This window comes from Magallana gigas, chromosome 3 (assembly GCF_963853765.1).
Source record: "Magallana gigas chromosome 3, xbMagGiga1.1, whole genome shotgun sequence".
NCBI lineage: Eukaryota > Metazoa > Mollusca > Bivalvia > Ostreida > Ostreidae > Magallana > Magallana gigas.
Genome location: NC_088855.1, coordinates 25758284 through 25782770, shown reverse-complemented (window position 1 = coordinate 25782770; position 24487 = coordinate 25758284). Strand labels below are relative to the sequence as shown.

Sequence of the window (24487 nt, the reverse complement as noted above, 5' to 3'; positions counted from 1 at the left end):
CCGAAAGACATATGCTGAAAAAATTTGTACTGAAGACTGTTTTAATTTGAGCTTTCCTGGCCTGATATATACTTTTTGAGAAGAAGATTCTAAAGATTGTCTCTATATAATCCTATGTAAAACTTCATCACTCAATTGTGACCCTACCCTACCCCTGGGGACCATGATTTGAACAAACTTGAATCTACATTTCCTGAGGATGCTTCCAATTTAATTTGAGCTTTCCTGGCCTGATACTTTCTGAGAAGAAGATTTTAAAGATTTTCTCTATATATTCCTATGTAAAACTTGATACCCCTACTGTGGCCCCACCCTACTCCCAGGGACTATGATTTGAACAAAATTGAATCTAAACTTTCTGACGATGCTTCCATTTTTATTTGAGCTTTACTGGCCTGATACTTTTTGAGAAGAAGATTTTAAAGATTTTCTCTATGTAATCCTATGTAAAACTTCATCCCTCAATTGTGACCCTACCCTACCCTCGGAGACTATGATTTGAACAACTTTGAATCTACACTACCTGAGGATGCTTCTGTAACGAAGAATTTTGGTCCGGGTTAAAAATTGACCCGGGGTTCATTTTTCCACGTTGAATACCGAGACCAAAGTTGTTGAATAAAGACCCTAATCCGTTGAAAATTGACCAGCAATGTTGAATTTTGATCATGAAACCGGTTCAAAATTCAACAGCGAAGAAGCACAAATTAGCGAATCAATGTTTATAACTTTAGTTTATTTAATTAAAAATTATCAGTTTTTACATATTTATTATGTAGATTTACGTATGTTTACAACATTGGGGGGGGGGGGGGGGGGGGGTTAAAAATGAGACATTGAATTTACAATTAATTCCTTCAAATATTTAATAACTATTTTATTCATAATAAACTTTTCGCATATAATTGTTGTTTTGTGTGATATCTATATATTAAAAAATATATGTTTTTAAAAGAATATTTTTTTACGTGGTTACACGTTAAACTATTCAATTCAGAACAAAACCCTTTTTTTTAAATTCACTGTAAAAGTGTACACATACATGTATAAATAATTTAAAAATTACAATACTTCATATTGTTTAATTTTGGTTTTACATTCACCTAATAAATTGAAACTTTTGATATTGCTCATTGTATATTTTCTGGGTTGGTGAAAATACAAAATTAACAGTATATCATGTTGAGAGTTTTTTGTTTTCACCCACTCAGTTTGTTAAAATTTTGTATCCACACCCATCCAGCCAATAACAGTTTACAAAATGATGATAAGCTAACATGTACTCTTTCGTGAACAATGCTGTACTAACTATATATCTTAGAAGCCGATATTTTTTGTGTGTTTTATTTGTTCCGTTATAGGATAACTTCTGATGTAACTAAATATCATCAAATCGATAATTTTTCTAGGCATAAACAATTCTGCTTCATGGAATCTGTAGCAAGTTAGCAACCTAATTTTTGTACAGGATGACAATAAAATAACTTTGCTCTAATGTTTCTATTGCTTGATCACAAATATTTAAAATAAATTTACTAACAGTAATTGTTTTCGTCAATAAATAGGTTAATTACATTTTTTGAATAGAAATATTTTGTACAAGATTATACAACAGCGTTGGAGTAAATGGTTGACCTTCCTATCACATGCACATACATTTTCAATTTAGAAGTGTTTTATTGAACGGAATGTTCAAATTATTGAATGGATTGGATAACAGATAAGCCTATGTTAACCCTTCCAAACATATAAAGTCAGGAAGAAATTATCTATGGGCATAAAAATATGGTATTACAAATTTAAAGAATATTATTTATATTATGTGTATAAAAGACATGGGATTCTTAAATATTAAATAAATATCTGAACATTTACCATATATGATTGTAAGACATATTGTTGATAGACATGTTCACTCACACCTACATTAACAAACCTATCACCTTCATTTATAATTGCAAATATACAAACCTAAGAATGAGATTTTCATGATCCAGCCCATTTGAAATGAACAGTAAATAAAAGGGAACTATATAATAAGTAAATATACATGTATAATACATAAATTGGTTTAAAAAGGTTAACTTAAGAGAATCAAAAACGGTTGGGAGCTCCAACATAACTAAAAACATGGAAACAATTTTACAATTTTATTTATATGAAAAATCAGAACTATCATAGAGTATATTGATCATATGAAAAGGTACACTAATGCCAATAAGTTGCATAAAAGGTTCGTATCTTTGTTGAGTAAATCTTAGACATCCAGGGAGAAAAATCACACTTCCCTTCAGATTCAGACCCACAGTATAAACATCGACTTTCATCAATTAAAAAACCCCTAGATAAGCTTTATTCCGTAATTGACGTAGAATAATATTTCCTATTTCCTTAACTGAAGTGTTTGTAAGGTCTGGGTATATTTTTTTTTAAAGTTTTGACTTAAAGATAGATAAAGTTGATGATATTTTCTTTTCTACATGCAGATTATTCCATAATTTACATGTAGACGGAACAAAGCTATTGTAATTAGTAGTCCGATATATTGGTAGATAGTAAGCAAGAGCCCCATGGGCCACATCGCTCACCTGAGAAACAATAGGTATGATAAAATCAGCTTAAAGGAGTCATAATTCAAACTATCTTGGCAATGTAGAAAATTACATGTAGATCCTGTACAAGTACGAGTCCATTTTTCCCTGGAGATTCCTATGTTTATAATCAAGTCCTTTTTCTAAAAGGAGATTTTATAGTCATACATGTCTCACCTGTTGACATTGCAGTTCTCAAAGAGATCCTAAACAATTGTTTATACATGTATAAAGGATATAAACCTATATCAAACTCTGAAACCCCTGTGAGGCCCAAGAATCGTTCAGGGGCCAAAATATAAATATTCTGAAGGAATCGGCAATACTGTAAACAAACATTTATTCGCGGCGACTATATTTCGCGATTTACTTCCAATAAATTGGTTGGCGACGACTAATGTTCGCGACCAAGCCTTATCCAAACCCGTATTTTGTTATAACAACCATTCAATAGATACTGGTTCGCGGCGAGAAATATTCGCGACGACGAGGCTCTCGCAAACCTCGCGAAAATGTCTAGCACGCGAATAAAAGTTGGTTTACAGTATGTTGCATATAAGTAATTTAAAAACCATATATCAAAACATTTCATTTTTTGTGAATAATTTAATATTTTCATTTGTAAAATTTGAATCCAAATGTGGCCCAATCCTACTCCTCAAGATTTTGATTTAAAGAATTTAAATCTATGTTATCTAAGGTTGCTTTCAGTAAATTTACAGCTTTTTTGGGCAAATTTTTTTTTTTAGAAAAAGATATTTTAAATTTTTTCTGTTAATAGTCCTATGTATATTTTTGTCAGGATTTTCACAAATTTGTATCTACACTACATAAGGATGCTTCCACACAAGTTTCAGCTTTCCTGGCTGATTAGTTTCCGAGAAGAAGATTTTAAAAGATTTACACTATGTATTTCTACATGTATGTAAACCTTCGACCCCCATTGTGGCCCCACCTTACCCCCGGGTACAATGATTTGAACGAACTTAATATTACACTATCTGAGGATGCTTTCATACTAATTTTAGCTTTTCTGGCCAAATGGTTTCTGAAAAGAAGATTTTTTAAAATATCAAAATTTCAATAAATCCTAATTATCTCCCCTTGAAAGAGAGCGTGACCCTTCATTTCAACAAACTTGAATCCCTTTAACCTAATGATGTTTTGTGCCAAGTAAAGTTTTTATTGGCCAAGTGGTTCTGGTGATTAAAAAGTCGAAAATGTAAAAGGTTTACAGAAAGACAGACGGACGGACGGACCCGGACAAAAAGTGATCAGAATAACTAACCTGAGCGTTCAGCTCAGGTGAGCTAAAAGCTAATTCGATCAAAGATTTTTTGCATGTTCAGTTGGACAATATGATTGAATTAAATCTAACATATCTTGTGGTGCTAAACCATTTATAATCGTGTGGAATATAATTAGCTTATAATGTTTATCTCTTCGAGATTGTAAGGTTTCCAAATTAAGCTCACTGTGTAAAATGATTTTAGAAGAATTTAAAACTCTGATCCCTGTCACTGTCCTGGTTGCTTTAATTTGTACATGTTTAAGCAATTCGGAGTTTTTTGATACAGCTGCTCAACACAACATCACCACATTCCAATCTAGTTCTGATAAAAGCCGAATTTTAATTGCAAACCTACTTTTTAAAATTGTTTAACATTTTTGCTGTAGAGGGTATATGTTTTTAATTTTAAAAAAATATATTACGTCAGTCGCCCGTGTTTCTAATTGAAAGGTAATTAATGTAATTAAAAACTCAAAATAATAGAAATAAATTGCTTTTTCAAAAAGAACTATGATTCTGCATATGCAGAAAATTGGCGCTTCAATAAAGTTAATATGGCAAGTTTATGGAAAATTATTGTTAAGGTATCCCACTCCTCAATGTTGTTGTATCAAGATTTTCTTGAGAAGTATATAATTGAAATCTGTAGACAAAACATACTTAAAAAATACAAAGATAATGGGGGGTCAGTATCCATCCCTCTGAGTTATGGCCTATTTAATTTGATCTTTTCGCACCTAAAATGCAATTTCATCCTGATTAGGATTTGTTGTCAGTATGTTTGATTAAGCAAACTTATTTCTTCAAATATTGTTTTTAATTATGCACAATGGTCACACTGAATAGAGGGATTACGCCAAAAATTTGTACGAAGCTGCATAAATTTGTTTGTGACCTTTTTGCACTTAAAATAGACAATTTCTATAATAGTTACAATTTGATTTGAAATAAAAACTTTTTGAATATCAAGAATTTTATAAGATTAATCCAGTTTGCCTAGATATGTATTTAGTATCATTTTGACATAATATAACATGGGGGTCAGTGATGTCAAATTTTAGATATAGGGCTTCAGAGGTAAAATTCTCGCAAAATTTGGCTTTAAAAAAATTCAGACATGTTCTATATATTAGCATGATTTTATGCTAAACGGCTATCACATTCTCAAGATTTGATTTTGTACATGTCACACAGAACCTATAAAATATGTTACAAACCTATCAAATGTTAAAAATGTGAATAATGAATAAAGTATAATAAAAAGAAAAGTATATTGAAAATTCATAAAATTGCTTGTTTCTGTCATTTTCGTCTAAAAAAAACCTTCCGCGCGAAAAAATAGTTCCCCAAAAAACTTGTTTGTTTCTTGAATTCAAATGGATTTTCATTATGAATGTTGTGTAATTATGAAATAATAATCTATCTGTGATGATTAAATAAATAAGATCATATTCATTTCAAATATAATGATCATCTGCGCAATGAAATCAAAACATGAGGAGTGAGATACCTTAAGTCGTAAAAAAATTTAACACATGTGTAAATGTGTTTATGATGTATATATATTCTGTGTTTCCCCTAATCCGACCCTATATTTGGACTGTCGCATTCTGTTTTATATATATATATATATATATATATATATATATATATATATATATATATATATATATATATATATATATATATATATATATATATATATATATATATATATATATATATATATATATATACACGATAAAAAACCCACATGTACCTGAAGTTATATCTTAATATAAATACATATATACCCTTTACCCAATAAAACAGTATAGAGGTTAACAATTTTCAATTATTAGAAAAATATACAACGTCAGGTGTCTGTCGAATAAAGCTCTGTTGAATTGCCTGAAAAGTAGCGATAAGGCCATCATTAAAACTATCTGTGTTTCCCCTAATCCGACCCTAACTTTTGGAATTGGGTAAGTAGGTAGGTAAATATTTTTTTTCTGCCAGGGCACAATATTACGGCGGCGTGGAAGGGCCAGATGAAAAAATAAAAAATTCTTATTTGTTCGGACAAATAAGATCCGCGTATAGATGTATGCCAACTCTAGTCAGCGCAGGTTTTTTCTTTGCTAACTATAAGTTTTATTTCGCGCAATGCCAGAAGAAATGATTCCAATAGTCATAATTATATGATTCCGCAGGTGGATTTCGATTGTCGATGTTTATATTGAAAATGTAGTCATTCTCCTGTTTACTTGGGACACTGGACATACGAAATTATCTTACGCCTTAACTTTATACATATACATGTATACGATCAAAGTTAACTGATATGCTTCGTGGAATTGTAATAATCGCACAATTACTTAAGTGACTTATAAAACAAACTAGTTTTTACTTATACTTTATAATATAAAGACTACATGTATATTTAGACTACATGTATCTGCTCTGGTAATGATGTAGATGAAAGGGGGGGGGGTCAAGCCACCCTTTTCCTTCAAATGATAAATTGTTAATAATATAGACATAGGTGTTACATGTATACTATCTGACATGTATGCAATATCTGACATATTGTGCTGTCAAGCTCAATTTTCAAACTCTATCTATCTAAAGGATTGGAGTTATATTATCATGGTGCCATGGGTTTTCGATAGTCTAAAACTAATGTTAACCTTAATGGTTGTCTCATTAGTCAACTTTGAATCTATTTCATTTTTAAAATCAGACATAGCATCAAAAATCGTCGATACAAAATCAAAGTTAGTCGTCATCATATGCAGTTTTTATCTATAAATAACCTGGATGCCGCATTCGACCGATGAAAATAGGCGTCAGATGTTTACGATAGTATGATTCATAAACAAAATTTTTCAATAATAGTTAAGAAAAATGAGATACAACCTTTTGAAAATATTGTATAAAATTGTCAATTGTTTTGTAAGCTTTTATTTCACCTTAAATCGTCCAATTATTTTAATTTTCCCCATAACTTGATTCAATCAGTTATGATTATTCAATCAGTTATGATTATTGATAATGTTTTTATTTGCGCTCCTAAGATTCCAAACATAGGAAAACTTTACAAAGCCATATGATAATTTTAACATGCAAATACATCATCAGAGGTCTATTTGACGGACAATAAGTATTTTTATCATTAAATTCTATTTTTATTACTTTTTTGCATTATAGTTAGGATGTTGTGATATTTTGCTGACTTTATATTATAAAGTATAAGTAAAAATTAGCTTGTTTTATAAGTCACTTTTAAAAGTAACTGTGCGATTATTACAATTCCACGAAGTATATCAGTTAACTTTGATCGTATACATGTATATGTATAAAGTTAAGGCGAAAGATAATTTCGTATGTCCAGCGTCCCAAGTAAACAGGAGAATGACTATATTTTCAATATAAACATCGACAATCGAAATCCACCTGCGGAATCATATAATTATGACTATTGGAATCATTTCTTCTGGCATTGCGCGAAATAAAACTTATAGTTAGTTAAGAAAAAACCTGCGCTGCCTAGAGTTGGCATACATGTACATCTATACGCGGATCTAGAGCCTTGCACCCCCACCCCGCAAACAAAACTATCTATCAGACCCCCCCCCCCCACCACCACCACCACCCCGGTAAATTTTTCTGGATCCGCGCATGATCATGTTAACTGATTAGACTTTTCACATTTATGTATCCATGATTATGACATATCTCTCTCTCTCTCTCTCTCTCTCTCTCTCTCTCTCTCTCTCTCATACATGTACCACTATTAATAACTTATTTGTCCGAACAAATCCTAATTCGTCCGAACAAATCCTTATTCGTCCGAACAAATCCTTATTCGTCCGAACAAATCCTAATTCGTCCGAACAAATAAGTTATTTGTCCGAACAAATCGTAATTCGTCCGAACAAATCCCAATTCGTCCGAACAAATAACTTATTTGTCCGAACAAATCATAATTCGTCCGAACAAATCCTAATTCGTCCGAACAAATATCTAATTCGTCCGAACAAATAACTTATTTGTCCGAACAAATCCTAGTTCGTCCGAACAAATAACTTATTTGTCCGAACAAATAGCTAATTCGTCCGAACAAATCTTAATTCGTCCGAACAAATAATCTATTTGTCCGAACGAATCCTAATTCGTCCGAACAAATCCTAATTCGTCCGAACAAATAACTTATTCGTCCGAACAAATAGCTAATTCGCCCGAACGAATAAGATTAATTTTTTTTCTCATCTGGCCCTTCCACGCCGCCGTACAATATAAAATATATCATTATTTGAAAATAAAAAAATAAATCAGTTTTTTAATTGATTACAAAACTAAAAAAATATGACCAGTTATAAAACAAATTGTTATACTTGTACTGATGGAATGTAAAACAAATTTAATGTCAAGTTCACAATTTGATATTGTTCATCTTAAATTTAAGCATGTTTGATTCAATGACTACATGTGCATGAATACATTCATTATCATTTGTATGTTGATGTACATGTAAGCCTATATTCAAATATCATTTAAATGATCATGATGTACCTACTTTAAAGTATCGATTCATTTTTTTTTCAAAATTTGGTTTATAAAATGTATATAAATATATTAAAACAATAATTTGATAAACTTAAGGCAGTGTAATAAATGTAAATATTTGTGAAGTCATATTTAATAATTCTACAATAATACATTACAAAAAAAATCACTACACTTGCATGACAAAAAGTATTCTTGCCCGACTCGCCTGTTTCATTCCGAAGCAAACGGCCATCGTCTTAGCTTTATTTACAAAGTATTGTTATAATAAATGGATATCATAATTTCAGTCTCAAAATTAAATGATTAATCGGACATATCAACCTAAAAAGAAATCAGCCACGCCCGCATACGTATCGGAGTGTATGAAAATTTTAAAACTGAAACTTTCAAATATGTGCAAGATTGTACATTTGAACCGTGTAGACTAAGTTACAGTTCAGAACAAAACTCTGAGGTTGGGGTCAATTCTTAACAGGATCAATTTTCAACGTGTCGTTGTCATCAGAGTTTAGGAAAATCTTTCTCATAATGTTGAAAAATGACCCCGGTTATAAATTTCACGATTTTGGTCTCAATTTTCAACGTTGAAAAATGACCCCCGGGTCAATTTTCAACCCGGGTCATTATTCTTCGTTACAGCTTCCATTTTAATTTTAGCTTTTCTGGGGTAATAGCTTTTAATTTTTTTTAAAAAGATTTTCTCTATATATTCTAATGTAAAACTTCAACCCTCTATTGTGGCCCTACCCCACCCCCGGGGACCATGATTTGAACAGACTTGAATCTACAATATCTGGGGATGCTTCCATTGTAATTTGAGTTTTTCTGGCCCCATAGTTTTTGAGAAGATTTTAAAGGTTTTTTCTCAATATATTCCTATGTAAAACTTCATCCCCTACTGTGGCCCAACCCTACTCCCGGGGACCATGATTTGAACAAACTAAAATATACACGTCCTGAGGATGCTTCCATTTTAATTTGAGATTTCCTTGCGTATTAGTTTTTGAGAAGAAATTTTAAAGATTTTCTCTATATATTCCAATGTAAAACTTCATCTCCTTATTTTGGACTAACCCTACCCCCAGGGACAATGATTTGAACAAACTTGAATCTACACTACCTGAAGATGCTTTCATTTTAACAGTCTTCGAAATAACCTGGGAGTCCGATGCGCGGTTCCTTGTAAATTTTCAGGCGGGCATGTAAACATTGCCAAATGTTATGCCCGGAGGGCATGTTTAAATTTTTTTTCAACGTACAATATGTTTACTTGCCATTTCTTCCATCGTACCCAAGTTATTTGCGTAACTTGCTTTGTGCAGTCTACATTCTCGGTATATACGACTTGTCAAATAAGCATCAATCGTAATCATTGAAGTGTTTAGTTAAACCTATTGTATATATGTTTGCGCTAAATTACGAGACCTACATCGATGCCACGTGTAGTCATGATTGGGCTGTCATGATACCATTTTTGAAATAAGCTAAACCGGTCAAACGACCAGCAAGTGACTCTAAAGTGAATTATGAACAAAAACGTGTCAGAAAGTTTCAGCACCAATGGAAGAAAGACAGGCAATGGCTGGTGTTTGACTTGGAAAACAATCTGATGTCTTGTGCATGGTGTAAAAAATTGAAACATTGTCCATAATACAATAAAATTGATATAAAACCTTTATTTATTTATTTTGGTTGCACCATACATGTACCGGTAAATATAAGAATTTTAAGTTGACATGTAAAAATTGGAATGGGCTGGGTTAAAATGATGGGTCTACAGGCCCGAAGGACATATGCTGAACAAAATTTGTACTGAAGACTGGTTTAATTTGAGCTTTCCTGGCCTGATACATTTTGAGAAGAAGATTCTAAAGACTTTCTCTATATAATCCTATGTAAAACTTCATCCCTCAATTGTGACCCTACCCTACCCCTGGGGACTATGATTTGAACAAACTTGAATCTACATTTCCTGAGGATGCTTCCATTTTAATTTGAGCTTTCCTGGCCTGATACTTTCTGAGAAGTTTTTCTCTATTTATTCCTATGTAAAACATGATCCCCCTATTGTGGATTCACCCAAACCTTGGATCCTGAATCTACACTACCTGAAAATGCTTCCATTTTAATTTGAGGTTTTCTGGCCTCATAGTTTTTGAGAAGAAGATTTTAAAGATTTCCTCTATATATTCCTATGTAAAAATTCATCTCCCTATTGTTGACTCATCCTACCCCCGGGAACCATGATTTGAACAAACGAGAATCTTTAACTTCCTGAGGATGCTTCCATTTTAATTTGAGCTACCCCCGGTGACAATGATTTGAAAAACAAATGAATCTACACTATCTCAGGATGCTTCCACTTTAGTTTGAGCTTTTCTAGCCTGATAATCGGAGACATTTGATTGGCTTAAAAACTGGATTATGTTCTAAATGTCAAAGGGTATTAAAGTTACGGCCTGGACAAATTTGGATGAAGAAGAAAAAGAATAAGAAAGTCGACAAAAACATTTCAAAAAGGGGAGACATAATACAAAAGGTCTTTCACCTGAAAGGTGGAAATATCGAATAACTAAACTGGAAAATGCACACTGATAGAAGTTAAAAGTGTCAATGAACCGGTCTAATCCCCCTTTCGTAATAAATCCTCTCTCTCTCTCTCTCTCTCTCTCTCATGATTTATCAAAAAAAAAATGCCGATAGCAAATATCAGCGATTTACATAAACTTTATAAAGACAATTAATTCTATGCATCATTACACTGGGCAAAACAGTCCAAATATAGGTGATCATTTCATCATGTCGATTGGTTTGTGGTTATCTGCACGTGCTGATCATATTGTGTTATTATGCGCTTTAGCTCAGGCAGGTTACATGGCACAGAACTTTGCAGATTTCAATTTTGTTCAGATGCATGTTATAAAATAAGGGGTTTATTGGTATACAAGTATATCTTGATTTGTGTCAATGTTGAGTCAAAATTATTCACGTTTGTAATAATATTGCCCTCTATGAAATGCAAAGAAAACAAGCACCGTCTAAAACATGAATGCTAAATATAAATTTTTAAAAATCCGAATTTATTAAAACAATTTATATATACATGTATATTTCAGATTATAGTCCTTTGTTATTTAAATATACATAATCAAATCAAAATATTTTCATATACACATCCACTTTTAAAATTACTATGGCTAAATTCTTTTATTAAACAAGAGGCCCATGAGCCACATCTCTCACAAGAGCAACAATAGCCCTAAGGAAATCAGATTTATGGAGTCATATAAAAATGTCTGGTCAACTTTGTAGAATAAAAATATACATGTACATGTAAAACGGTTTTCAATTTTTTCTTCAGATTTTATTGTGTTGAACTTTGAGCTACTTTTGACCAGGATTGTTTCAAAATCATATCACACAATGAATATTTCAGTTCTCAGCAACATCTTGCTGATCTTGAGCAACATTAAGCTCCTTGTGGGGCCAAAAACTGTCGAAGTTCTAAGCAATCGAGAATTAATGATGTCAAGATGCTCGCATTTTAGTAAAACCGTTAATTACAACATTTAAGTTTGCAAGAATAATTTAATTTTTTTCCTATGTAAAAAATGCCTTCTCCCATATTGTGGCCCAACCCTACCTCTGGGAGTCATGATTTTCAAAACTTTGAATCTACACTGTCTGAGGATGCTTCCACACAAAAGTTTCAGCTTTTCTGGCTAATTGGTTTCTGAGGAGAATTTTTAAAATTTATTTCACTTATTCCTATGTAAAAAACCTCGACCATCCCTCCCCCCCCCCCCCAAATGTGGCCACACACTACCCTCTGGGGTCATTTTTCACAACTTTGAATCTACACTACCTGAGGATGCTTCCAAATAAGTTTCAGCTTATAAGACTAATTGATGCTTAATTTTCACAACTTTGAATCCCCTTTGTCTAAGGGTGCTTTGTGCCAAGTTACTAGTAAGTTGAAATGGCCCAGTAATTTGGGAGTAGATGGTGAAACTGTGAATTTACAGACAGACAGACGACAGCAAATGTGATCGGAAAAGCTCTTTTGAGCTTTCAGCTCAGGTGAGCTAAAAGGACATAATACCATATCAATTCACTAATAATTAGCATGTGTACATTTCCTTACAACAATATTCTAAACCTTACACAACATGGTCTCTACATTTTAAGTAGTGTAGCCATCACCAGAAGAAATATTAGTCACAAAAGTAATAAGTTGACCAAGTAACATTATGTTTTGGGATGATTTCTAGTTCTCATGGCATAAGGGGCTGAAGGTTTCGCTGCACATGGAGTGGCCTGGGTCTGTTGAGGTTGAGATAAGGACTGTACAGCAGAAGCAACTGTTAATGTTGTTGTTGGCAAGGCTGCTGCAGCTGCTAACGCTGCTTGTGATGTTACAGTGCTGGGCTGGGTAGTGGCCTGTGTCACCACTACTGGTTGCTGTAGCAGTGTGCCTGTGCCGAGGTTAGACTGGGCTGCTGGGGTTATGGTTACAGTAACAGCAGTCGGTGTAGCAGAAACAACCTGTGCAATATTGCCAGACTGCACTTGTTGAATGGTTCCTGGAGTAACCTGTATCTGGTGGGCTGTCTGTGTCAAGATTTTCTGGGCTGTGTGGGAAGTTACAGACACCTGTTGCACCATCTGCTGCGGTATTAATTGTTGTGTAGTTGTCTGAGACCCCAGTTGTGTTGCACTTGGTGAAGGTTGTACTTGAATAGTGGTGCCTGTGCTACCATCCTGAGCCACTGTATTTACAGTCAACGGTTTACCTGCTTGGCTTCCTACTCCAGTTATACTGATGGTACTGGCTGTTGGTTGGGCTGTCACATTAGAGGCCTGAACTGCTGACACATGGGTTACAGAGATAGGGGTGGCAGACAGGGTCTGAAGGTGAGTTGTAGGAACAGCTGAGCTACCAAGAACCTTAGTGACCATTTGTCCTTGCGGTTGCTGGCTCTGGGTAACTGTGGTGATGATGGGTTGGGATGTTATGATCATACCAGAGCCTTTGTTTTGTTGCATGAATTGTTGAAGAGAGTAGGTGAGATGTCGTCCACCAGACCCTGAAGCTGGCTGCTGAATGATCTGGACAGCATTCAGTGGGAAACTTTGACCTTTTCCAACTTGTTGACCAACTGCTGTAAAAACAAAAACATTACTTAGAATACAATTTTTTTCTGAGTTTTTCAGAGTGGTTTTCCAAAATATTAATACATACAAGTGATTTTTTGTGGTTGCTTTATCCCTTGTTGCTGCCTTATCTGCTGTATTTGTTGAATGTGTTGAATTTTGGCTTGTGGAAGCTGGCTTACAGAAGCAGCCTTACCTGAAGAAAAAAACCCCAGCGTATCATAATAATTCAATACAAGACTATAAAATTTACAAGGGTCAATAAAAAATATGAAGACTTTTTGCCATGGCTATTTTACTTAAAGTCATATTATCCTTAAAGCACTATATTTGGTATGGTCAAATATCTGCCCCATATTGCATTCAGAAGTATAGAGCACAGGTCTGCTCAAGTACGATTTTAACATGTTTTTCTTCATATAATTTTACACATTAACTAAAATCAAAGGCCGTAACAGCCACAAAGGCGTTGAGCTGACATTTTCTTTTATATAGATATGGTCAATATCTGCAATTTACTGCGCATAAAAAAATTGCGCTAATTTTGGACTGATTAACCTTACAGTACCGATCAGACCCAACCTAACAGAAAGTAAACCCCAACTACACCTTGGGTTTACTTTCTGGGTTTACTAGAGTGGACCCAAAGTAAATCCAGAGTGGACACAGAGAGTAAACCCAGTTAGAAGTATACCCCTTAAAACAGACACTAACTGTGTATTCGGAATATACAAGGGGCAGAAATTACAGGCAGTAGGATGGTAAGATAAAAGACGGGTCTGCTTCACACTTCAGTGCGTACTGTTGACCTCAAAAGCAACATCCAAGTAAACCCAAAGTAAACCCCAAGTGGACCTAAATTTTCAAAAAGTAAACCCAGAGTAAACCCGGGGTTTAGTTGGGGTTTACTCTGGTGTTAGGTTGGGTCTGATCGGTACTGTATTTCCGAACACATTCTATACAAATATTTGATTCCAAAAAATTCCTTGGACATTTTACTATAGATATTGTCACTTTACTTGCCTCTGATATTCTTTTAAATACCATCACCAGCCCACAACAAGGGATTTGAAGTGGTGCAGTTTGTTTACATGTAAAAATGGCGACTCTCAATCTCGACGTGAATTTAACATTCTTCAATATCTGAGGTCGGTTAGCGTGTTTAAGAGAAAGTTTGAGGCAAGTAAAGTACCGATATCAGTAATAAATTGACTGAAGAATTTAATGGTACTAATGTTTTTCACAGAATTTTTGTATAAATAAGGTTAATTTGTCAAAAACTAGCGCACATTTTTGTGCACTATAAATTTCAGATTTTTAGTATGAGAGGCGCTGTGGCTCCCAGGTCGTCCATCCAAATTTTTTCAGACCAGGAGCTACAGACCTGCAGCTAATGAGTTTATTACATTCAGCTTAAGATTTTTAACTTGGTATTTCCTATTCAGCATTTAAAATGGAAACAAAAAAAATGGCCTCAGATCTGTGAATTGTGAGTAAAACTCAGTATCTTGCTTATAATTCAAAGCTTAACACTCAAATATGGTTAGTAAATAGAAATTGTAAACAATTAAACATAAGAAATATGCACTATAACAAAAAAAGCACAATTTACTTTTCAAAATGAATTATATATATACCTACATATTTACGTCTGGGATTTTAAACTCTATTTAAACTGAAAAAACTCGAGAAAATGCTGAGCATCTCAACAACAATCTTACATTAATCAACCATTACGCGAAAGATCATACCGAATTTACCGATACAATGAATTGTATTTAAGTATGTTGTTAATACATCATATTTTGCTTAATTTGCGCAAGTAAACAGTCAACTGTCTGATTTTCCGAAGTCTGTTTGATTTGATATGTAAAAATAACAAAATACCGGCGATAGTTCCCAGGTTATAAAGCATAAATAATGAAAATAAAACATACATTTATGTAGACAAAAAAGCCTACCCTTTTTTGGCAAAAAAACAAACAACAACACCCCCCCATATATTATATAAATCACTGTTTCCTGTCCCCTGACGAAATAAATTAAGGTAGGTAGGTGTGAATTTAATTTTTTTTAACACTTGGAAAGAGGAAAAAGTATATTAACGTTCATTTGGGGTATTAGTCTAGCCCTTTGACCCACTTACTACTGTTATGTAGAGGATCTTTTAATTTTGAAGATAACTCTTTACGAACGGTTTTATAGTAATTTTAACATTTATTGCTGATTTATTAACTAATAAAATATGATCAGCTAACTGCAGTGATATCAGGATTACGAGTAATAAACATCGTTTTTGTTATTTCCGATGCATATTGAAAGGTATGTTGTTGCACCACCCGTATATATAACCCAAGATGAATTAATTTGTTTCAAGTTATTACTCACTACAGGGTTAATTCCCGCAGTGAAAATGTTTTTAGATAAGTTTACTATCATTCTTTTGCCATTGACATTAATTTAAACGGTCGTGTACTCAGAAGACGGAGCAACTTCAACTTCTCTTTCTGATGAAGTTCTGGCGTAGTTACCGATCACAAACACATCTATAAGTTTAATATTCTGTTTGATCTGATTGAAACACACATTTCCTTTATTATTATTTTCGTAAAACCTCAGATTTGAAACAGAATTAGCCCATAAGTTTTGCAATTAAGATTTTCCTTTCTATAAGGATTATTTACACTAAATTACATTGAATTTGTCTAAGTAGATCTTGAGAAGGATATTTTTAAAAATACACCTTTTTTCTACAGTTTAGAGGTTTTCTCCACTTTGAATAAAGATCGGTCTTTCATTTCTGAAATTTATATTCACCTTCCTATAAGAATGCTATGTGCCAAATTTGGTTGAAATTGGCCGACCGGTTTTAGAGAAGTTCAAAATGTAAAAAGTTTACAGATGGACAACGGACAAAATGTGATCAGAATAGCTCACTTGAGCTTTCAGCTCAGGTGAGCTAACAAACCTTGAATCTACACTCCCTGAGGATGCTCCCACACGAGTAATAGCCAAACAGTTTCTGAGAAGAAAATGTTTCAAGATTTTTCTATTTATATTCCCATGTAAACATTCACCCCCCCCCCCCCCATTTGTTGCCCCATACTACCCGGGGGGGATCATGATTTGAACCAACTTGAATCTACATTACCTGAGGATGCTTCAGCTAGCTGGCACACAAGTTTCAGCTTTTCTGCATGGTTTGTTTCTGAGAACATTTTTTTAAAGATTTTTCTCTATATATTCTTATGTAAACATTTGACACCCCCCTTTCAATTTGTTGCCCCATCCTACCCCCAGGAATCATAATTTGAAAAAAAATTTAATTATATGCTACCTAAGGATGCTTCCACACAAGTGATAGCCTTTCTGGCAGAACTGTTTTTTTAAAGATATACTCTATATATTCGACCCCCCCCCCCCCCCCCCCAATTGTGGCTCCGTCATACTTCCAGAGATCATGATATAGACAAAATTGAAACTACACTACCTGAGGATGCTTCCACACGAGTAAGAGCCTTTCTGGCCGAACAGTTTCTGAGAAGATTTTTAAAGATTTACTCTGTATATTCCTATAAAAATTTGACCCCCCTCCCCTTGTGGCCCCACCCTAGCCTCGAGTATCATGATTTGAACCAACTTGAATCTACATGTCACTTGAAAGACCTGATGATGCTTCCAAACCAGTTTAAGCTTTTCTGGCTGAATGGTTTTTGAGAAGATTTTTGAAAAATAGCAACAAATTTTCAATTATTTTTCTCCCCTTGAAAGAGGGCATGACCTTTAGTTTTAACAAACTTGAATCCCCTTTACCGAAGGATGTGCCAAGTTTGGTTGAAATTGGCTATATGGTTCTGGTGAAGAAGTAAAAAATGTAGAAAGTTAACAGACAGACAGACAGCCTGACGCCAGACAAAAAGTGATCAGAAAAGCTCACTTGAGCTTTCAGCTCAGGTGAGCTAAAAGTGTTGGTGCAAAGATTAATCTGTTAGTTCTGATTTTTATAAAAAAATATATGATAGCCACATAGTCTTCGTATTTTTTGATTGACCCTTGTATATACTACCAAATCTAGAACTTAGTGTCAACTAACTAACCCCTAGAATGAGGCACTTACCAATGACTCCTTTCTGCTGAGGAACACTGACATTGATATTGACAGTACTAACAGGAATCTGTACTCCTCCTACAGGAGCAGACACAGTTTTGACCAGCTGTGTGCCAGAAGTACCAGCCACACTGGCAGACTGGGTTATGTGCTGTACCTGTGCTGGAATCGATGTTAGCTGTTTGAAAAAAATAAATGTAAAAATTCAAGCTTAGGGATATTTGATTTCCATAATGATAACCCTTAAGGCCTTACGTTTGTAATCTTTGATATAGGTCTTCTTCCTCATCATAATCATGATCTGTGTAGTAGATTTTCTTAAGATTTTATATATTTAAACTATATGATCATATAGGCCCTGTCTTTAGGATCTAAACGCCTGACCCAGGGGCCATGAATATCACAATTTTAGTATAGGGTTTTGTATATATATTAAAATCATCACCATGCATTTCGTTTTGGTTCGAGAAGAGGAGATAATTTTCTAAGGTTAATTCATGTTCACTATATGGGCAAATTGGCCATGTTGTTAAGGTCTTTCGATTGTCGCATGACGTCATTTGGAACATCCTGGAATATTTTACCGTTATCGGTTATAATATTAGTGTTATGTGATGCATGACTTTGCCAATATTTCTTAATTTTACTTTCTATGCTATGAAAAGTGAAATGTTTAACAATTCATAGAGGGTAGTTTGAGTTGAAATCGCTGAATTCAATGAAAAACTGATAAAACCGTACATAGGAAAAGTTGACAGAGACTACAATTCAATATTTTTCACCTTTAAAGGTAAACATTTTTTTGTAGATTTCGATAGGATATATAATGAGTTACAAATGTAAAAAATGTCAGTGATTTTGCACCATTATTTCAAAAGTAATAGACGTTTTATGTTGCTAAACTGTACTTAACTGTTGGAAAATTGTATCAAAATTCACTCTTAATGTGATGGCTTTCATTCTGGCAAGTTTAAATGGCCTTTAAATGTTAAAATACATAAAATAAAGGATTGTGATTAATTTCTTTAAAAAATTGCTTTATTATATAGAAATCAGTAAAAAAAATATGGTGTTTGATTGGAGAGCAGTCGTCGCTATAATTGCCTTGATAGTGTACCTGTGTTAGCTCCTACAGCATGAACAAAATATTTGCAACATACCGATATTTAAGTTCAGTTTGAATGATTACTTATGTATCTTCAAATTTAAACAAATATTTCACAGATTTAACAATAAACAAGAGGCCCATGGGCCGCATCGCTCACCTGAGGAACAATAGGTATGATAAAATCAGCTTAATGGAGTTATAATACAAACAATGTGGACAATGTACAAAAAATAATACATGTAGATCCTGTATAAATAAAATCCACCCCCCCCCCCCCCTGGATATTCTTATGTTTATCATCATTAGTCCCTTTTCTAACAGGATGATTTTATAGTCATATCACATGTTGAGTATTGCAGTTCTCAAAAAGATCCTTAACAATTGTTTATATATGGGATATAAAGCTACATCAAACTCTGAACCTTCTTGTGAAGCCAAAGAATTGTCCTGGAGCCAAAGTCTTAACAATTATAAAGAATCATCTGGCTGATTAGTTTCTGAGAAGAAGATTTTTAAAGATTTACTCTATATATTCCTATGTAAAACTTTAACACCCCCAATGTGGCCCCACCCTACCCCCAGGGATCATGATTTTCACAGCTTGGAATCTACATTACCTGAGGATGCTTCCACACAAGTTTTAGCTTTCCTGGCTGATTAGTTACTAAGAAGATTATAAAAGATTTAACCTATATATTCCTATGTAAAACTTCGACCCCCTATTGTGGCCCCACCTTACTCCAAGGGGTCATGATTTTCACAACTTTGAATCTACTCTACCTGAGGATGCTTCCACAAAAGTTTCAGCTTTCCTGGCTGATTAGTCTCTGATATGAAGAATTTTAAATATTTACTCTATATATTCCGATTAGTTTCTGATATGAAGAATTTTAAATATTTCCTCTATATATTCCTATGTAAAACTTCGACCCTCCATTGTGCCCCACCCTACCCCTGGGGATCATGATTTTCACAACTTGGAATCTACACTACCTGAGGATGCTTCTACACAAGTTTCATCTTTCCTGGCTGATTAGTTTCTGAGAAGAAGATTTATAAAAATTTACTCTATATATTCCTATGTAAAACTTTGACCCCCCCCCCCCCCACCCTGACCCCCGAGATCCTGATTTTCACAGCTTGGAATCTACATTACCTGAAGATGCTTCGACAAAAGGTTCAGCTTTCCTGACTGATTAGTTTTTGAGAAGAAGATTTTAAAAGATTTACTCTATATATTCCTATCTAAAACTTCGACCCCCCCATTGTGGCCCCACCCTACCCCCAAGGGTCATGAATTTCACAACTTGGAATCTACTCTACCTGAGGATGCTTCCACACAAGTTTCAGCTTTCCTGGCTGATTAGATTCTGAGTAGAGGATTCTTAAAGATTTACTCTATATATTCCTATCTAAAACTTCGACCCCCCACCCGATTGTGGCCCAACCCTACCCCCGGGGGTCATGAATTTCACAACTTTGATTCTACATTACCTGAGGATGCTTCCACACAAGTTTCAGCTTTCCTGGCTTTATGGTTCTTGAGAAGAAGATTTTTAAAAATTTCTCATTAATTTTTAATTATCTCCCCTTGAAAAAGGGTGTGTAATTTTCACAACTTTCAATCCCCTTTGCCTAAGGATGATTTGTGCAAAGTTTGGTTGAAATTGGCCCAGTAGTTCTTGAGAAGATGTTGAAAACGTGAAAAGTTTACGGACAGACTGACGGACGGATGTTGAAAACGTGAAAAGTTTACGGACAGACTGACGGACGGACGACAGACAAAATGTGATAAAAATAGCTCACGAGCTTTCAGCTCAGGTGAGCTAAAAACATCAGTGGCCATAAGTTTCAAAATTCGGTAGGTGGCTTCATGGACATTTTAACCAAGCATTTAGTTGTTTTTCCACATGTGTGGGAGAAGAGAATGTGAAGACTGCATTATAGATAAGATTTAATCTATATATTCCTATGTAAAAATTTGACCCCCAATGAGGCCCCATCCTTGCTCCGGGGGTCATCATTTTCACAAGTTTGAATCTACACTACCTGAGGATACTTCTACACAAGTTTCAGGTTTCCTGGCTAATTAGTGTCTGAGAAGATTCTGATGACAACCGGAAGTTATGCAAATGTTCGGATATGCGAAAAGCACTGTGGGTAAAAACTATCTACCATCACTGAAAATTTGAAATTTCTATCTGATACTTTTTGAGAAAAACGGTGAACATGCAAGCAAAAACATAAAATCCTAAATATCTCTGCACCAGAAGTGACGACCAAAAAATTGGTTAATAATAATAATTTCCTTAAAGTTTCATTAAAATCGGCTGAAGCGTTTTTGAGAAAACGTTACAGAAAAAAGATTATAATAGGGAAGAAGAAACGAAACAATACAATAAGGTCTTTAGTTGGAAACGGAAGACCTGAATTAAACCAGCAAGTTAATTTCCTGTTACATTCAGTTTTAATTTGTGTTTTCCGTTGTAAAATTGGACCTATAATTTGGCCCCACCCTACTCCTGAAGATTATAATTTTAACAAATTTGAATCTACACTACGTGAGATTGCTTTCACTGAAGTTAAAGCTTTTCTAGGTGAAAGGTTTTTCAAAAGATAATTTTTAAAGATTTTTCTCTACATCATCCTACAGACCCTGAAACGTAGTACAACACCTCTAAAACGTAATGTACCGTTCCGTGCAAGAAACGAACTGTACCGTTCACAAAATGAAATGTAGCGTTCACAAAGCATATCGTACTGTTCACAAAATGAACCATACTGTTCACAAAGCGAACCGTATCGTTCACAAAATGAACCGTACCGTGCATATAATTTATGCAAGACCCGCCTCAAAACGGACAAAAAAGCATACCGTATCGTGCAACTTCCATATCATCTTATTGACCTAATGTCTTGCGATGAATACAGATGGAGATTATTGCTGACCAGATAAGTTCAATATTTTGCTAGATTTTGTTTATATGGGATTAGATAACATATACTATGATTTAAAACTGGTATTTTTATTAAAACAGTTACAAAAATGTTTTAATTACCTTTCCTTTCTTAGACCTTAATCATTTCTTTGTTTTTCGACTAAATTTGCATTGCCGATTTCTTAAACATTGTAAACTATTAATGTTCACACAATTCGTGGTAGTACTATTTTGATTATATTTATAAAGTGTTTGAAACATTGGGTACATAATGGACTTTACATAGCTTTAAGTGATTCTCAGGGGAGAGAAAGAAAGAGAGAGAGAGAGAGAGAGAGAGAGAGAGAGAGAGAGAGAGAGAGAGATCTCGTAACCTGAGACATTAAAACCATTCTTTTACTTAGAATGATATCAATAATTTGAATTTCTGTACTAATAGTAATATCAAATAATGTTAGACTTAGAATAGAAAAGTATATGAAATCTGTTTTCTGCTGCTTTAAAAACAAAAATCAGTATATTTTCTTATAAAATAGGTAGTGGTGCTTTTATAATAAAATAACTCATCATAGTTGCAAAAATCGAAGAAATTTCAAAGTTCAAAAATAATTTGAACAACTTTCACAGGTTCATAATTTGAATGCATTAACAGTGTGTCCCTAATTATAATAATAAAACATACATTTATTCATTTCAATAATGAAACAAAATTTTCTATGGTATGGTTGTTTACAAACAAATCAACAACACGTGCTATCTAAAATGCTTGACTAAACCAACTGCATTATCGTTTTTATTTTTTGCAACAAAATCACTAGATACATTTATCGCTTACATTTTTTTTGGAGACTGTGCCCAATAACAAATAAATTTACATCTAAAATGATATTTCTATTGGGCACGGTCTCCAATTAAAATGTAAGCGATAAACTAAAATAGTATTTAGTGAATCTTTACACCTAGGCCTGATTGTATTCATCCGCCATTTCTTGATTAAGCAAATTTATTCTTATGCAATGAGTTGTCAATAACCAGGGAGGCAAAGTTGTTTTTTTTGTACACAATTTAGTTGAATAAATGGAAAAAAAAATCTTGTAATACGTTTAATACTTTAAGGAACTTATTTTGTATGCGCATTTAAAAGGCGGTGCAGAGCATGAATTTATGGACGATTGCCAATCCAGACGATTGCTAGAAGGCTGCCGAGCTCGACGTCTTAAAAATAAATTATAGCTAAACATGGGTTAAAACCCTTTTGATAGAACATCTTTTGATTTGTAAGTTAATTTACAGCTAAACTTTGAACCAATTAAAAATCAGAAATGAAAACTTTTCAGATCATGTTTTTAAATATATGTGGATGTGCTGTAGTAAATGAGAACCCATATTACCCGTGACTCGAATGATTTGTACTTCAGATATTTATGTAGCAATAAATAAACAAAAAATCACTATTTAATGATAAATTATGAAATATGAATAAAGATCGTTTTTTCTATACGCCTTCCCATAAGGATGTTTTGTGCCAAATTTGGTTGAAATTGGCAAAGTGGTTTAAGAGAAGTTCAAAATGTAAAAAGTTGACAGACAGACGGATGACAGACAAAATGTGATCAGAATAGCTCACTTGAGCTTTCAGCTCAGGTGAACTAAAAACTTAGATTGACTGAATGATGAATCAAAAACATTGACCCTGCAACTTGTTGTGCAAGACACATTGAACATACCTGACCAACAAGTCCGGAGGCAATCACTTTTGGACCCCTGCCTTGTTGTTGTTGCTGGAGCTGCTTTAACTGTTGTTGCTAGACAAAAAGTTACAAGTCAATGCAATTGTCTTTACTTTCATTACTTTGAAAAGACAGTGTACATCACAGAATCTGCTTGTTTTACTAACTGTAAGATTAAGTTTCTGCATTCTGAGTTGTTGCTGACTCTGTAGCTTTTGTTGATTAATCAGATTCTGCTGTCTCTGTTGTAACTGTTGCAACTGTTGAGGGGTCAGATTCCTCGTAACTGTCTGTTGTGTCAGTTGCTGACCTACAATTCACACATAACTGATATCAGTGTTATCTTTTTTATTTTAAACTGTCTAACAAAAAAATTGTTAATGGAACAATCAAATGCCTTTCAATCTTTCTTAATGGCAATAGAAAAATTCCCAAAATATTGATACTAAAGAGTAATTAGAGAACAAGAGATGTTTGTAAAACACTTATGCCCCCCTCCCTTGGAAACATCTGCGAAGAAAATGAACGGAAACAGCAAATAATTGAAATTTTCTATGTCCAAGGGGCATAACTCTGTCAAAAAATGCTTGATAGTACCTAAAATTAAATTGGTACAAGATATCATTGTGATAAACCTGGATACCAAATTTCATTTCAATACGTGCATCCTCTGCAAAGAAAGTGAACGGAAACTGCAAATTTTTCTATGTTCAAGGAGCATAACTCTGTCGAAAATTGCTTAATAGTACCCAAAACCAAGTTTGACCTAGATATTATTATGATAAACCTGTATACCAAATTTCATTTCAATATGTGAATTCATTGCAAAGATCAAAGGCCTGAAAGGCCACAATGGCGTCGAGTTAAAGTTAATTTGAAGAATAAAAATCTAAATAATTTTTTTTAAATGTCAAAATAATCTCCACTATTACAAAAATGCATATACTTTTTATTTGTGTTATTTATGGTTCTCCTTCATTGATCAAATGTACACTTAGGTACTGTAGATTTAAAA

At 33.9% G+C, this 24487-nt stretch overlaps 1 protein-coding gene across 9 annotated transcripts in view; it reads right to left on the bottom strand.

Annotated features, from left to right (window-relative positions):
• Nucleotides 1–11492: 11492 nt before the first annotated feature.
• The window catches only part of LOC105331446 (helicase domino), a 190575-nt gene continuing 177580 nt past the window's right edge, over nucleotides 11493–24487 (bottom strand). For all 9 annotated transcript variants that reach the window (XM_034482479.2, XM_034482483.2, XM_066079068.1 and 6 more), the window contains 5 exons: nucleotides 23640–23782; nucleotides 23470–23547; nucleotides 17705–17873; nucleotides 13676–13783; nucleotides 11493–13595 (listed from right to left, as the gene is read on the bottom strand). In XM_034482479.2, the coding sequence (XP_034338370.2) occupies nucleotides 12682–13595; nucleotides 13676–13783; nucleotides 17705–17873; nucleotides 23470–23547; nucleotides 23640–23782 (1412 nt within the window). In that variant the 3' untranslated portion in view covers nucleotides 11493–12681. The remainder of the gene's footprint in view (nucleotides 13596–13675; nucleotides 13784–17704; nucleotides 17874–23469; nucleotides 23548–23639; nucleotides 23783–24487) is intronic.